A 17278-nucleotide genomic window follows, 5' to 3' on the forward strand; every position below is an offset into this window, starting at 1 on the left:
CAAAAACTGATACTGTATTAACAATTGAACATAGACAACATATCAAATGTCGAACGTGAGACATTTTGAAATTTCATGCCAAATATTGGCTCATTTGAAATTTCATGGCAGCAACACATCTCAAAAAAGTTGGGACGGGGCAATAAGAGGCTGGAAAAGTTAAAGGTACAAAAAAGGAATAGCTGGAGGACCAAATTGCAACTCATTAGGTCAATTGGCAATAGGTCATTAACATGACTGGGTATAAAAAGAGCATCTTGGAGTGGCAGCGGCTCTCAGAAGTAAAGATGGGAAGAGGATCACCAATCCCCCTAATTCTGCGCCGACAAATAATGGAGCAATATCAGAAAGGAGTTCGACAGTGTAAAATTGCAAAGAGTTTGAACATATCATCTACAGTGCACAATATCATCAAAAGATTCAGAGAATCTGGAAGAATCTCTGTGCGTAAGGGTCAAGGCCGGAAAACCATACTGGGTGTCGGTGATCTTCGGGCCCTTAGACGGCACTGCATCACATACAGGCATGCTTCTGTATTGGAAATCACAAAATGAGCTCAGGAATATTTCCAGAGAACATTATCTGTGAACACAATTCACCGTGCCATCCGCCGTTGCCAGCTAAAACTCGATAGTTCAAAGAAGAAGCCATATCTAAACATGATCCAGAAGCACAGACGTCTTCTCTGGGCCAAGGCTCATTTAAAATGGACTGTGGCAAAGTGGAAAACTGTTCTGTGGTCAGACGAATCAAAATGTGAAGTTCTTTATGGAAATCAGGGACGCCGTGTCATTCGGACTAAAGAGGAGAAGGACGACCCAAGTTGTTATCAGCGCTCAGTTCAGAAGCCTGCATCTCTGATGGTATGGGGTTGCATTAGTGCGTGTGGCATGGGCAGCTTACACATCTGGAAAGACACCATCAATGCTGAAAGGTATATCCAGGTTCTAGAGCAACATATGCTCCCATCCAGACGACGTCTTCTTCAGGGAAGACCTTGCATTTTCCAACATGACAATGCCAAACCACATACTGCATCAATTACAGCATCATGGCTGCGTAGAAGAAGGGTCCGGGTACTGAACTGGCCAGCCTGCAGTCCAGATCTTTCACCCATAGAAAACATTTGGCGCACCATAAAACGGAAGATACAACAAAAAAGACCTAAAACAGTTGAGCAACTAGAATCCTACATTAGACAAGAATGGGTTAACATTCCTATCCCTAAACTTGAGCAACTTGTCTCCTCAGTCCCCAGACGTTTACAGACTGTTGTAAAGAGAAAAGGGGATGTCTCACAGTGGGAAACATGGCCTTGTCCCAACTTTTTTGAGATGTGTTGTTGTCATGAAATTAAAAAAAAAAAAAAAATCACCTAATTTTTCTCTTTAAATGATACATTTTCTCAGTTTAAACATGATGTCATCTATGTTCTATTCTGAATAAAATATGGAATTTTGAAACTTCCACATCATTGCATTCCGTTTTTATTTACAATTTGTACTTTGTCCCAACTTTTTTGGAAATCGGGGTTGTAATAATGGAATAATCCTTACTGTATGTTGATAATGGTAAACATTTGTCTATCAGGAACCATTTAAAAAAAAAAAAAGTTATAGCCCTTTGAAAACCCATGACCTTCAGTTTGACCTTTCAAGGTCAAAGATCATGGTGCCAAATGAAAGCCCACATGGGAGTTCCTGTATGCTCATCTGTCTATCGGCAACCGTTTGAGTTATAATGGAAAATGTGTTATTTTGACCGAAAGGTTGACCTTTCCGGTGACCTTGACCCGATTACCCCTAAAATTTAAATCAGGTAATCTACGGACCATTGCCCACCTACCCTGAAAACCTGAAGTCAATCGGTGCAACCGTCTAGACGCTAGATTGTTAACAGACAGACACACAAACAAACCGCACTGATTACAATACTTCGCCCCGCTTACTCCGCCGCGGGCGAGGTAACTATTCCCATTGCTGGGCTTGTGCAGTACCTGATCTGTTGTGTGAGAGGGGCTTTGCGGCTGTACTGGTGCAGGTGGGAGAACAGGCTGACTTTGTAGCCATACTCCGACCTCAGAGGAATCTGTAAGAATAAAGAATGAACACGGGCTCGGTCAGTCTGCAGCATCATTAAGACAACAGTCAGCTGTTACTGGGCAGAAGATACTCTTCTCTTCAGGATCAGTTCTGCTGCAGCAATAAAATCATAGCTTTAATCCAGGTTTATAGCCAGAATAAACCTGTAAGGTGCACAGTACGGAATGAAAAAACACCAGGCAAAACACTAATGTTGACTAGACAACAAAATGAAACCCAACTAGCCTACATAACACCAACACACAACGAAACAGCCAGCTACCCGAGATCACAAATGTACGTCACACATTTTCACATGTCAGTGACATCCCATCTATCTCTGCTCATTTCTAATCAGGGCACTGACAAAATACACATTTAAGAAGCAAAAAAAAAAAAAAGCTTCCACTGCACACACAGCGTGGGGCCAGACCTTGACTTGAGACACATTTATGCGGCTCCCTTGCCCTGACCTCTGTAAGAAATGGGAGGTAAAGCATCTGAAGTGAGTGTGATGTCATATCTACATGGTCAGTAGGGAAGGAAGTGAATAAAGAAAGAGGATTGAAGGAGGCATCACACACACAAACCCATAAATAACGCAATTATGAAAACGTCCTCACCTGTTGTCTCTCAAGCTTCTTGGCCAGCTTTCTCACTACCGCAGGATCATCGACTTGGATGTGTTCTGGTAACCGTTTCACCACTGAGGAACAAGAGAAGCAGAAAACACAACATGGAAGATATGTATACATCCCAAACTCAACACACCTATTCAGGAGATTTTCACTGCGATTATGTTACCTGGCTGAAGGTCACTCTGTGGTGTTTTAGGTTTGTTCGTGGAGGTGGCACCCGGTTCTTTCTTCGCCTGTTTTGCTGCACGATCTGCTTCCTGCCGTGCCCTTCGCTCTGCCTTCAGCTCTGCTTTACTCTTAGCTGGCTTGTCTGCAGAGGTAGAGCTCTCTGCTGTAGGTACACTGACAGGAGCGACAACCGCTGATGGTGCTACAAAACCAAAAAGTTAGGCATGGGCGCATGAATAAACAGCACATACGGTGCACATACATAATCCTGTGTTGTTGTATAAGGTTTAAAACAAATGAAAATGCAGTCAGAATCAGCGGAAAAAAAAACATGTACAAATATTTCCACGTGTATTAAAAATATTTAATCCTCTAATCCCGTTGCCTGTTTGTTACGTGCAAATCCTCCATTAGGAAACCGTAAGCATGTGCTAGACCTTTAGGTTTTATCAATTCTGATTAATAATGTGAATTTTACTGCGAGATCCAACCTTGGTCAAACCGTATATAGTTCAGGGCTTTGAACCAGAATTTTTTTCCTATTGGTTCGTTCCGAACAGAAACGGAATTTTAACGTTACCGGTTTTGGGTTCCACCATTAAATAGACGTTCCCGAACCGGTTAGAACAAAAAAATTTCGTTCCCGGAACGGTTAATTACGTTCCCTGTCAGCTGTTTAACAAATGGCTATAAAATTATGTCTCTGTCTCATCCAGCTTAAGCCAAATGTAGGCCAATTCTATTACAACCTTCATTAAATAAGACAAGAAATAATTCAAAACAATTATTTCAAATGTTGGCGATTTGGATTCTCAGTATGTCTTCCCATCTACACAAACAGAAAAAGTGCCAAAAATGAAAGATAATTCGTTTAGTGTGTTACCAAAGGCTAGTCAGGCCCTATGCATTGATAGGCTAACAGAGGTTAACGTCATTTAATGTTCGCGAGCCTCTCATTAACGTGGACAAATATATTGATATCGTGTTTGAAATTGACGTTTTTGAATAACGATAGACTGCAATATTTACCTCTTATTTAAGATGTGGAGACGTGACAGTAGTCCACCCTCCCGCTCTCTCCATTCGGTCAGCGAACGTCACACAGGAAGTGAACCCCAGCGGGTCATAGAAACTTGCGCAGGAGAAGAATGACTTTTATTTGTAGGCTACGGAAACTTTGAGGAACGAAATAAAAACCGGTATTAACCGGTTACCATTATTTTTAATAAGCGTTTCTGTTCCGGAACATAAAAAATAATAAAGTTTCTGGTTTCGTTTCTGTTCCATGTGAAATAGAAAAAGTTCTCGGTTTTCGTTTTCGTTCCTTGAACCGGTTCAAAGCCCTGATATAGTTGTGCTTGAAAGTTTGTGAACCCTTTAGAATTTTCTATTATTTCTGGATAAATGACCTAATACATCAGATTTTCACACAAGTCCTAAAAGTAGATAACTAGAACCCAGTTAAACAGATGAAACAAAATTATACTACTTGGTCGTTTATTTATTGACAAAAATGATCCAATATTACATATCAGTGAGTGGAAAAGTATGTGAACCCCTAGGATTAGCAGTTAAACTCATCTCATTATCTCTAGCCGCTTTATCCTGTTCTACAGGGTCGCAGGCAAGCTGGAGCCTATCCTAGCTGACTACGGGCGAAAGGCGGGGTACACCCTGGACAAGTCACCAGGTCATCACAGGGCTGACACAGACACAGACAACCATTCACGCTCACATTCACACCTACGGTCAATTTAGAGTCACCAGTTAACCTAACCTGCATGTCTTTGGACTGTGGAGGAAACCGGAGCACCCGGAGGAAACCCACGCGGACACGGGGAGAACATGCAAACTCCGCACAGAAAGGCCCTCGCCGGCCACGGGGCTCGAACCTGGACCTTCTTGCTGTGAGGCGACAGCACTAACCACTACACCACCGTGCCGCCTAGCAGTTAAACTGAAGGTGAAATTTGAGTAAGGTATTTTCAAATCAATGCGATGACAATCAGGTGTGAGTGGGCACCCTGTTTTATTTAAAGAACAGGGATCTATCAAAGTCTGATCTTCATAACACGTTTGTGGAAGTGTATCATGGCATGAACAAAGGAGATTTCTGAGGACTTCAGAAAAAGGAGTTACTGATGCTCATCACAAAAGGTTGCAAACCAGTCTCTAGAGTTTGGACTCCACCAATCCACAGACAGACAGATGGAGGAAATTCACGATCACCGTGACCCTCCCCAGGAGTGGACGACCAACAAAGATCCCTCCAAGAGTAAGGTGTGTAATTTTAATTAAATTTGTCACATAGATCACACAGTGACATGGGAAGAAAGGATGACCTTACTGACGCCCTTCTTTCCAGGCTTGGGACCAGCACCAAGTATGCACTGGCTTCTCATCTCATCTCATCTTCATCCGCTTATCCGGGGCCGGGTCGCGGAGACAGCAGTCTGAGCATGGAAGCCCAAACTTCCCTCTCCCCAGACACCTCGGTCAGCTCCTCGGGAAGAACACCGAGGCGTTCCCAGGCCAGCCAAGAGACATAGTCCCTCCAGCGTGTCCTGGGTCTTCCCCAGGGCCTCCTCCCGGGGGGACATGCCTGGAACACCTCCCCACGGAGGCATCCAGGAGGCATCCGAAAGAGATGCCCGAGCCACCTCAGCTGATTCCTCTCGATGTGGAGGAGCAGCAGCTCTACTCTGAGCTCCTCCCGAGTGACTGTGCTTCTCACCCTAAGGGAGCACCCAGCCACCCTGCGAAGGAAACTCATTTTGGCTGCTTGTATCCGCGATCTTGTTTTCGGTCTATACCCAAAGCTCATGACCTTTGTGCAGGGTATTTTTACCTAACCTGCATGTCTTTGGACTGTGAGGGAAACTGGAGCACCCGGAGGAAATCCACACAGAGAACATGCAAACTCCACACAGAAAGGCCCCCGCCGGCCATGGGATTCAAACCCAGGACCGTCTTGCTGTGAGGTGACAGTACTAACTACTACACCACCGTGCCACCTCTTGTACAGTGTAATAGTCCATGAGGTCTCAAAGGAACGCAGGATAAACATCTAAGCAACTGAAGGCCTCTCTCACACTGGCTAATCTTAAATGTTCATGAGTCCACTATCAGCAGAACACTGAACAACAGTGGTGTGCGTGGCAGGGTTACAAGGGGAAATTTATTGCTCTCCAAAAAGAACATTGCTGTCTGACTATAGTTTGCTAAAGAGCACGAGGACAAGCCAAAAGGCTAGTGGAGAAATTTTGTTGATGGTCAGACTAAAACAGAGCTTTCTGGTTTAAATGAGAGGCATCATGCTTGGAGAACAGAAAAATGCTGCATTCCAGCATAAGAATGCTATCCCATCTGAGAAACATGGTGGTGGTAGGATCACGGTTTTGGCCTGTTTTGCTGCATCTGAGGCAGGGTTAGGCTTACCATCATCGACTGATTATTCCAGTGAGTTCTAAAGGAAACTATCAGGGCATCTATCCATGAACTGAATCTCTAGAGAAAGTGGAACATGCAGCAAAACAAACAATGACCCTAAACACACACAAAAAAATGGTTATAAAAGTTAATGCTTTTGAATGGCCAAGTCAAAGTCCTGACCTTAATCCAACAGGAATGTTGTGTGAGCAGTTCACGTGAGGAAACCCACCAACATCCGAGTGTCATGGGCTAAAATTCCTCCAAGTCAATGCGAAGAACTGATCAACAGTTGCTGAAAGCAAAGGTTCACATACTTTTGCCACCGATATGTAATACCAGATAATTTTCCTTAATAAATAAAATAAATGACCAAGTATAATATTTTTGTCTTATTTGTTTGAGTTAAACACATGAAGTCTACAAATTATCGTAATATACATTTTATTTAGTTACAAGCTCAGAGAGCAGCCCTCCACCTCCAGCTCCACATCTAGTACAAAAACTCCTTTCGTTTCAGTCATGAACAGGAAGACATTCAATTTTGGGGGTATTATTTATTTAAATCGTTTTGGTTTGTAGTTGTTTTTGTTGTTCATTCCCCCCAAAAAGTAACATTTTTATAAATGAAGGGAAAAAAAAAAGAAACCTTCCTGTCACAGGTTACTGATTATCACCTAAATTTCCAAAGAATAAAAGGTAGGCTCATTTTTATCATTGAAATAGAGCGGCACCTACAATTACCGACACCTTTTCAGATTTAGAATAGAATATATCTTTGTCATTGTAAATAAATACAATGAAATTAAAATGCAATCCTTGGTGCAAAAAAAGTGCATCTAAAAACCTATGAAAATAATACAAGATAAATTAATAAATTAAAAAAAGTTATTTAAAAACAGCAGTCATCACTCACAAACATTCACATCCTTTGGTGTGGAGAGCACTGCACGATCCCGTATTGCATCATATTTGTATTATTAAATATACAGGTTTGCTTTATTTAATGCCCTTTTTCTATGCCAGTGCCATAGAAACTGTTCGTAACCCTGTTTGTCCTGGCTGTTAATGACCTGTAACGTCTGCCCGAAGGCAGCAGTTCAAACACAGTGTGTCCAGGGCGAGATGGGGCCCTGAGAATATTTTGTGCTTTTTTTTTTTTTTAAATACTGCGGGAACTATACAGGTCCTCCAGAGAGGGCAGCCGAATATCTTCTGGGCCGTAGTGATGACCCTCTGGAGCACTTTCCTGTCTTCTACTGTGCAACTAGAAAACCACACACAGAAACAGTAAGTCAATATGCTCTCAATGGAGCAAGGGTAGGACGACACCAGTAGTTTTTTTTTTTTTAAAAGATGGTAGTTCCTGAGTACTCTCAGGAAATGCAGTCTTTGCTCTGCCTTCTTGGGAACAGTTGTAGTGTTGACACTCCAGGTCAGGTCGTCCTGAACATGGACCCCCAGAAACCGAAATTCTGAGACCCTCTCCACAGAGTTCCCAATAATAAGCAGGGTCAGAATGTCTGTTTTCTTCCTTCTAAAGTCTATGATCAGCTCCTTAGTCTTGGTGGTGTTTAAGACCATGTAGTTATTTGGACACCAATCTGACAGCTGCTCCACCTCATCTTGGTATGCGGACTCATCACCCCCAGAGATGAGCCCCACCACAGTGGTATCATCAGCACACTTGATGCTGTTACTGGAGAGGGCAGAGATGCAGTCAAGGGTGTAGAGTAGAGTAGGCAGGGGCTTCAAAGTTTGGGAGAATAGCAGGGTACAAATAATTTACAGCAGGGTGCAAAATGGTAAAATGTCTGCCAGCAGCAGACATAATGCATGCAAAGCGTGCGGGGGGGTGGGGTGGGGGGTTCAAAGGGGGGTGCGCCCCCCTTTGGGCACGGAAAATTTTATGAAATGCACTGAGAAATGGTGGCCTCTGGTAACTTTTAACAGTGAAAATAAAGGGTAATCAATACTATTTGGAAACTTGAAATATGAAAACATACCTCAGTCATTTTATCAAATTTCAGAAATATTTGCAAACAAACACATAAAAAGTAGTCCGATTGAAATCCACATATGGATGATATAATTTTAAGTCTGATGTGCACTTTGACTAAACTAAGGTGACACGTTTCTCCATATTCTCTAATACTATTGAAGAATATGGTGAAATCTTGAATACAGATGAAGAACAAAACAACTTCAATTATAATCAAAATGTTTATTTTTTGGCAGTCAATAAACTGTTACATAAAATGCAGCTACATCTACTTCATCAGCTGACTTCATCACTCTGACAGTCTCAGCATTTCTACTGAAAATAACTTTTATCCAAATCCCATCAACCTAATCATGTAGGGGCCTACTGAATAGAAATTATATAAATCTAGTTATTTAGTGCGGGTTAGGCACAACAAATATAAATATATACATACATATATATATATATATATATATATATACACATATATATATATATATATATATATATATATATATATATATATACATATATATATATATATACATACATATACATATATATATATATATATATATATATATATACACACACATATATACACACATATATATACACACATACACACACACACACTGGCCACTTTATTAGGTACACCTGTCCAACTGCTCGTTAACACTTAATTTCTAATCAGCCAATCACATGGCGGCAACTCCGTGCATTTAGGCATGTAGACATGGTCAAGACAATCTCCTGCAGTTCAAACCGAGCATCAGTATGGGGAAGAAAGGTGATTTGAGTGACTTTGAACGTGGCATGGTTGTTGGTGCCAGAAGGGCTGGTCTGAGTATTTCAGAAACTGCTGATCTACTGGGATTTTCACGCACAACCATCTCTAGGGTTTACAGAGAATGGTCCGAAAAAGAAAAAATATCCAGTGAGCGGCAGTTCTGTGGGCGGAAATGCCTTGTTGATGCCAGAGGTCAGAGGAGAATGGCCAGACTGGTTCGAGCTGATAGAAAGGCAACAGTGACTCAAATAACCACCCGTTACAACCAAGGTAGGCAGAAGAGCATTTCTGAACGCACAGTACGTCGAACTTTGAGGCAGATGGGCTACAGCAGCAGAAGACCACGCCGGGTGCCACTCCTTTCAGCTAAGAACAGGAAACTGAGGCTACAATTTGCACAAGCTCATCGAAATTGGACAATAGAAGATTGGAAAAACGTTGCCTGGTCTGATGAGTCTCGATTTCTGCTGCGACATTCGAATGGTAGGGTCAGAATTTGGCGTCAACAACATGAAAGCATGGATCCATCCTGCCTTGTATCAACGGTTCAGGCTGGTGGTGGTGGTGTAATGGTGTGGGGAATATTTTCTTGGCACTCTTTGGGCCCCTTGGTACCAATTGAGCATCGTTGCAACGCCACAGCCTACCTGAGTATTGTTGCTGACCATGTCCATCCCTTTATGACCACAATGTACCCAACTTCTGATGGCTACTTTCAGCAGGATAATGCGCCATGTCATAAAGCTGGAATCATCTCAGACTGGTTTCTTGAACATGACAATGAGTTCACTGTACTCAAATGGCCTCCACAGTCACCAGATCTCAATCCAATAGAGCATCTTTGGGATGTGGTGGAACGGGAGATTCGCATCATGGATGTGCAGCCGACAAATCTGCGCCAACTGTGTGATGCCATCATGTCAATATGGACCAAACTCTCTGAGGAATGCTTCCAGCACCTTGTTGAATCTATGCCACGAAGAATTGAGGCAGTTCTGAAGGCAAAAGGGGGTCCAACCCGTTACTAGCATGGTGTACCTAATAAAGTGGCCGGTGAGTGTATATATATATATATATATATATATATATATATATATATATAGATAGATAGATATATAGATAGATAGATAGATAGATAGATGCAAGTACGAATTTTTCATGGAGCGGGATGGTTTGGAACAGGTCATCTAAAATTGGGATAACATTTACCCGGGACGGGTATTTGAGGCGGGTCGTCTAGCTTAAGCTTGATTGGCGTTGTTATGCACGCAGTTTGTTTTTTCGAGCAGCTGTCAAACACAGAGTCAACTTTAAGATCTGCGATTATAATGTCTTAAGCAAGGCTGAGAAACGGTGGACTAAGACGTATTTATTTTTCTATATCAACACAATGACAATAAATTTGCGTTCAAAACGTACTTACCTTTCCCTCTAGACCTTTTTAGCCACGCATCCAGCATGGAGCCGCTTGCAACTCTCTTCGTTGCCATTTGTGAGTCACATGATGGTATGAACCATTCACAGTCCATGGAACACTCTAAGCCAATCAGAGTACGGCTTACATATGGCACAAGGGGCAGTAATGGCTGCAGTCATGTCGAGGATGGAAACAAAGTTGACGCGGCAACGGACATACATGACATAGTGGATGTAATTTACGTTCACAACTTTTTTTGCCGTCAGAAATATTTAATATTAAATTGTGTGACTCGACTGACAATAGCCGGCGGCATAAGCCACAGACGGCGATTTGCCACTGGTGACCAGCTACTTTTGAGACCGCAGAGTAGGGGGCTCAGCACACAGCCCTGAGGGGAGCCAGTGCTGATGCTGAGGGCAGAGGAAATATAGGTGCCTACTCTCACTCTCTGGGAGCGATCAGTGAAGAAGAAGGAGAAGGGCTTTATTGTCACTGCACAAACGTACAACAAAATTTAATTAATCGTAGGAGAGCACAGCCGATGCGCATGTGTGCGCCGCCACTCTTGGGCACTTCAATCCAAGGCCGTCCCATGTTAACCTAACTGCATGTCTTTGGACTGTGGGGGAAACCGGAGCACCCGGACGAAACCCACACAGACACGGGGAGAACATGCAAACTCCACACAGAAAGGCCCCCCATCGGCCACTGGGCTCGAACCCAGACCCTTCTTGCTGTGTGGCGACAGTGCTAACCACTTATGCCACTGTGTCGCCCAGTGAGGAAGTCCTAAATCCAATGACAGATGGTGAGATATTCTGAGGTTTGTAAGTTTGGTCACTAGTCTGTTTGGGAGGATGGTGTTAAAGGCGGAGCTGAAGTCCACAAAGAGCAGCCGTACAGTTACCCTGCTGCTCCAAATGGGACAAAGCAAGGTGGAGAGCCGTGGCTACTGCGTCCTCTGTGGCCCTATTAGCTCTGTAGGCAAACTGGTGAGGGTCAAACCTGGGCGAGAGGTGTGAAATAATTTGAGTTCGGACCAGTTTCTCAAAGCACTTCATAATGATAGGTGTAAAGGCCTCTGCATGCTCTTGTGACAAGGCTTTCGCAGATAGCTTTTCGCAGACAGTTGTAATTTATCGTTGAGCGGGGAGTAATAGGCGTGTGCGATGTTATTCACTGCCACAACGCAAGGGCGTGCGAAGTCGCGAAATCGCTAGGAGTAGTTGGTGGGTGTGGTTAGTGGAGTGTTTATCCTCCGGTTACTTATAATGACTAGAACTGGAGTCGTATAGATGTACGTACTTCCTCACTTCCTCGATCAACCGCTCTTCATGCTGCTCCATCTTCGCTCATGTTTTTAAAAATGCCGGTCGTGAAAACAAAACAAACCGGGAAAGTAGGGAAGCGGAAGTGCGTGTACAGCGGATGTAGAGTGGACCAATCAGAGCCCTCTTGTCTGCGACGTGGTCTGCGAGGCTTCTGCGGTGGTCACAATTTTTGGGAGGTGCGCGCAGAGCGTCTGCGAAGGGGGGGGGGGGGGGGGGGGGGGGCTACGCAGACACTGTCTGCGACGCTATCTGCGAGGACTGGGTTGTCAGCATAAATTGGCCTTAAGTGCTACTGTCCGGTAATCGTTAAAGCTGCTAATGGTGTTGTTCTTTGAGAGGGGGACAATTATGGAGGACTTTAAGCAGGGCGGGACAGCAGCCTGAGACAGGAACAGATTGAAGATCTTGGTAAAGACCCCAGCCAACTGATCCGCATAGACCCGCAGCACCTGTCCTGAGACGCTGTCAGGTCCTGCAGCTTTCCACAGGTTTACCGCGCTCAGCGTGTGCCTCACCTCATGCTCCTCCACCATGAGAGTGCGGCTGTTGTGGGCTTGCGAGTGTAGTATGGCTGCCTCTTGTGACTCCACCTCAAAGCGGGCGAAGAAGTGGTTCAGCTCCTCTGCCAATGAGGAATTACCATCAGCTATGAGGTTGCTGGGTCTGTAGTTGATGATATACTGGACCCCCTGCCACACCTGCCTGGAGTTGTTGCTCTGAAAGCAGTTCTCTATCCTCCTCCTCTAAGCAGCTTTGGCCTCTCTTCAGATCGTCTCTGGTAGCACTATACAGGTGCTGGGCATATAATTAGAATATCATGAAAAAGTTGATTTATTTCAGTAATTCCATTCAAAAAGTGAAACTTGTATATTATATTCATTCATTACACGCAGGCTGATAGATTTCATTTCTTTTAATTTTGATGATTATAACTGACAACTAATGAAAACCCCAAATTCAGTATCTCAAAATTAGAATATTGTGAAAAGGTTCAATATTGAAGACACCTGGTGCCGCACTCTAATCAGCTAATTAACTCAAAACCCCTGCCAAGGCCTTTAAATGGTCTCTCAGTCTCGTTCTGTAGGCGACACAATCATGGGGAAGACTGCTGACTTGACAGTTGTCCAAAAGACGACCACTGACACCTTGCACAAGGAGGGCAAGACACAAAAGGTCATTGCTAAAGAGGCTGGCTGTTCACAGGGCTCTGTGTCCAAGCACATTAATAGAGAGGCGAAGGGAAGGAAAAGATGTGGTAGAAAAAAAGTGTACAAGCAATAGGGATAATCGCACCCTGGAGAGGATTGTGAAACAAAACCCATTCAAAAATGTGGGGGAGATTCACAAAGAGTGGACTGCAGCTGGAGTCAGTGCTTCAAGAACCACCACGCACAGACGTATGCAAGACATGGGTTTCAGCTGTCGCATTCCTTGTCTCAAGCCACTCTTGAACAAGAGACAGCGTCAGAAGCGTCTCGCCTGGGCTAAAGACAAAAAGGACTGGACTGCTGCTGAGTGCTCCAAAGTTATGTTCTCCGATGAAAGTAAATTTTGCATTTCCTTTGGAAATCAAGGTCCCAGAGTCTGGAGGAAGAGAGGAGAGGCACAGAATCCACGTTGCTTGAGGTCCAGTGTAAAGTTTCCACAGTCAGTGATGGTTTGGGGTGCCATGTCATCTGCTGGTGTTGGTCCACTGGGTTTTCTGAGGTCCAAGGTCAACGCAGCCGTCTACCAGGAAGTTTTAGAGCACTTCATGCTTCCTGCTGCTGACCAACTTTATGGAGATGCAGATTTCATTTTCCAACAGGACTTGGCACCTGCACACAGTGCCAAAACTACCAGTACCTGGTTTAAGGACCACGGTATCCCTGTTCTTAATTGGCCAGCAAACTTGCCTGACCTTAATTGTGAAGATTGTGAAGAAGAAGATGCGATACGCCAGACCCAACAATGCAGAAGAGCTGAAGGCCACTATCAGAGCAACCTGGGCTCTCATAACACCTGAGCAGTGCCACAGACTGATCGACTCCATGCCACGCCGCATTGCTGCAGTAATTCAGGCAAAAGGAGCCCCAACTAAGTATTGAGTGCTGTACATGCTCATACTTTTCATGTTCATACTTTTCAGTTGGCCAACATTTCTAAAAATCCTTTTTTTGTATTGGTCTTTAGTAATATTCTAATTTTCTGAGATACTGAATTTGGGATTTTCATTAGTTGTCAGTTATAATCATCAAAATGAAAAGAAATAAACATTTGAAATATATCAGCCTGTGTGTAATGAATGAATATAATATACAAGTTTCACTTTTTGAATGGAATTACTGAAATAAATCGACTTTATGATATTCTAATTATATGCCCAGCACCTGTATAATTCTCCATCACCAGCCCTGAAGGTGATGTTCCTCTGCCTGAGCAGGCTCTGCACTTTTTTTTTTTTGTCATCCAGGGCTTTTTGTTGGGATAATCCCAGATACACTTATCCACTGTGACAGTGTCTGCGCAGAACGTGATGTATCCCAGGACAGCTGTTGCGTACTGCTCCAAGTCCTGATGCTCAAAAACATCCCAGTTTGTTGACTCAAAGCAGTCCTGCAGCTGTTGAGAGGCACCTTCAGGCCACATTTTAGCCAAAGTTTTTATTTCCCAATAAAAAACAATTTTACAAAAGGTTTCAGTTACAACAGTTATTATTGGTTAATCAATCAACCGGAAGACCCGCCTCACCCTTTGATCTTGTCATCTGGCAACACAGCTCGTTACCTGAGATGGAATTTTTTTTTTTAATCACAAATCAGCAATTTGAGGAAAACCCGGACATTATCAATCATCGCAGGTAAGTGTCGTGGAAAGATCATGGACATGCATTTACTGATCAAATTCACCAATATTTCATGACCTCCTTGTCGAAATCTACTTTGTTTCTTACTCTTTCGTTTGACAGTCGCCATTTTGTATCTAAACGCGCGTTTGAGAATCACGTGAGGTGTCAATAATAGTGATCACTTTCACCGGTGTCCACCATTATCGACACGCTGTGGAATTAAGTGACATTTATAACTGTTATGGATCGATCTTTGTGTAACATTGTTGAAGTAGATGAAGTACTTTAAAAAAAAAAAAAAAAGTGCTGTGATTTACAATTTTTTCCCCCAATTCATAACAGAATGGAATGTTTATAGAGTATTTAGAATCCAATTGCAATAAATAGAATTAGACCAGAATTAAATTCCTAGCATATAAAAAATTACATGCTTGAAATATTCAGATTTTTCTATTCCATTCAGAAGTTTTTTTTCTTTGCAGTTTGTTGTAAATCTCGACCACACATTACAATATCAGAACACATTTTATATTTTGGTTTGAGGAATGACATGCGACCTTTGACCTGGATTTTCATGTGGTTACAATGTCAATTGCCTGTTGATATTTATTGGTAAACTACAAAACTAGAAATTAATACAAACAACAACGAATGATTAACAAAATGTGATCTACGAAAATACTTAGAAAGTGGGTAGAAAGTGGAACAAAAAGATTTTCTGACAGGTTCAACATTATCAGTTCATTTGTTTACAAACATTAGAATTACCTTCTCATTTACGTCAGCACCGACATCGATATATTTATGTAAAAGACATTTTGTACTAAATATAAGTCTATGTAAAACAAAGTTTAAATAAAAACTGTGTTTTGGTAACTTAATACCACATACTTTTTTTAAAAAAATAATCATCTGGATGTCGATAACCGTGGACAAAGGTGCCGATAATTGTGGAATGGTGTCACGTGATCCGATACGCTAAGTAATCGGGAATCAACTCCCACCCGTGGAAGTTTGAGTAATTATTCATGCACAATTTACATATTGAAAGTCTTTTCTACTTTTGCAATGGCCAAAAGATCATTAAGGTGTCGATAACTGTGGAACGGTGGTGTCGATAACTGTGGACGAAGGTGCCACGTGATCTGATACGCTAAGTAATCGGGAATCAACTCCCCCTCAGTGGAAGTTTGAGCAATTATTCATGCACAATTTACATATTGAAAGTCTTTTCTACTTTTGTAACGGCCAAAGGATCGTTAAGGTGTCGATAACTGTGGACAAAGGTGTCATGTGCTCTGATACGCTAAGTAATCGGGAATCAACCCCCCCCAGTGGATGTTTGAGTAATTATTCATGCACAATTTACATACTGAAAGTCTTTTCTACTTTTGCAACGGCCAAAAGACCATTAAGGTGTCGATAACTGTGGAACGGTGTCGATAACCGCGGACAAAGGTGTCGATAATTGTGGAACGGTGTCGATAATTGTGGACAAAGGTGTTGATAATTGTGGAATGGTGTCACGTGATCTGATACGCTAAGTAATCGGGAATCAACTCCCCCCAGTGGAAGTTTGAGTAATTATTCATGCACAATTTACATACTGAAAAAGTCTTTTCTACTTTTGCAACGACCAAAAGATTAAGGTGTCGATAATTTTAGCCGCCGCTCTATTCCTTCTCTCCAAGCCCCCCCCAACAACCCCAGAATCGAGATACCAGATCTGAAAGGCAGAATCGGAATTGATAAAATTGGACCTTATATCTCAGTGCATCTTTGAACTTGAGACACCTCTGAAAGGTTTAATGTATCAGGAATTTTGCTGATTTCTTGACTATTTTTCTTGCACTTACGACTAAATCGTTGCTCTGAGAAGCCTGGCTCCATAATCACCTACCTTTCTGTGCTGGATTCTGTGCAAGCGGCTGCTGAACAATAGAAGGGGCTGCTGTTTTCCCTTTATCCATCCCTCTTTCTGTTGGACCCTTGTCATCTTTTTTGCCCTTCTTTTGCTGTTTCTTCTCTTTCCGCAGACGCTGCTTCTCTTCTTTTGTCAGTTCTCGACCATCACTCTGTAGAAAGGTTCAGGTATAATTTCAGACACTATAACACCAAGGTTTACTGGGATTTTTTTTTTTTTAAACTAACTGATATTCGTCAGGGAGCATATGTAATCTACTTTACAAAATTTGCCAAGTCTGGTTTCTCAGTATTAACCCTTTATTTACATCCCAAATAAATTTTTACTTCTTGTAATGACAGCAATCACCATTTTCACCCCCCAAAAAAAGAAATGCTAAATAAATATCGCATGTAAAAACATAAAAAAACCCAAACATATCCGTATCCATGGATTAAAGCAAAAAAAAAAAAAAAAATCTGACTTAAAAAAAAAAAAAAAAGCTCCATGTCGTTGGCCCCTACCACGTCAGCGATGCGCCAAATTTTAAACGCCGTGTTGTCCATTATCCCCTCGGCCCCTACTTACAGTACATTTACATAATTTTAACAATGACTAAAGCTAAGGGAAGACTTTACCATTGTCATTACTGGCTATAAATGATGAAACATCAAGTTTTCAGCGCAAAGTGCAAATTTATTTCA

General features: G+C 42.5%; 1 protein-coding gene across 2 annotated transcripts in view; it reads right to left on the reverse strand.

Annotated features, from left to right (window-relative positions):
- eif2b4 (eukaryotic translation initiation factor 2B, subunit 4 delta) overlaps positions 1-17278 on the reverse strand; it is a 45920-nt gene that overhangs the window by 14653 nt on the left and 13989 nt on the right. For both annotated transcript variants that reach the window (XM_060917664.1, XM_060917665.1), the window contains 4 exons: positions 16572-16746; positions 2886-3089; positions 2705-2787; positions 1997-2088 (listed from right to left, as the gene is read on the reverse strand). In XM_060917664.1, coding sequence (XP_060773647.1) covers positions 1997-2088; positions 2705-2787; positions 2886-3089; positions 16572-16746 — 554 coding nt within the window. The remainder of the gene's footprint in view (positions 1-1996; positions 2089-2704; positions 2788-2885; positions 3090-16571; positions 16747-17278) is intronic.

This window comes from Neoarius graeffei, chromosome 3, assembly GCF_027579695.1.
Source record: "Neoarius graeffei isolate fNeoGra1 chromosome 3, fNeoGra1.pri, whole genome shotgun sequence".
Taxonomy (NCBI): Eukaryota; Metazoa; Chordata; class Actinopteri; order Siluriformes; family Ariidae; genus Neoarius; species Neoarius graeffei.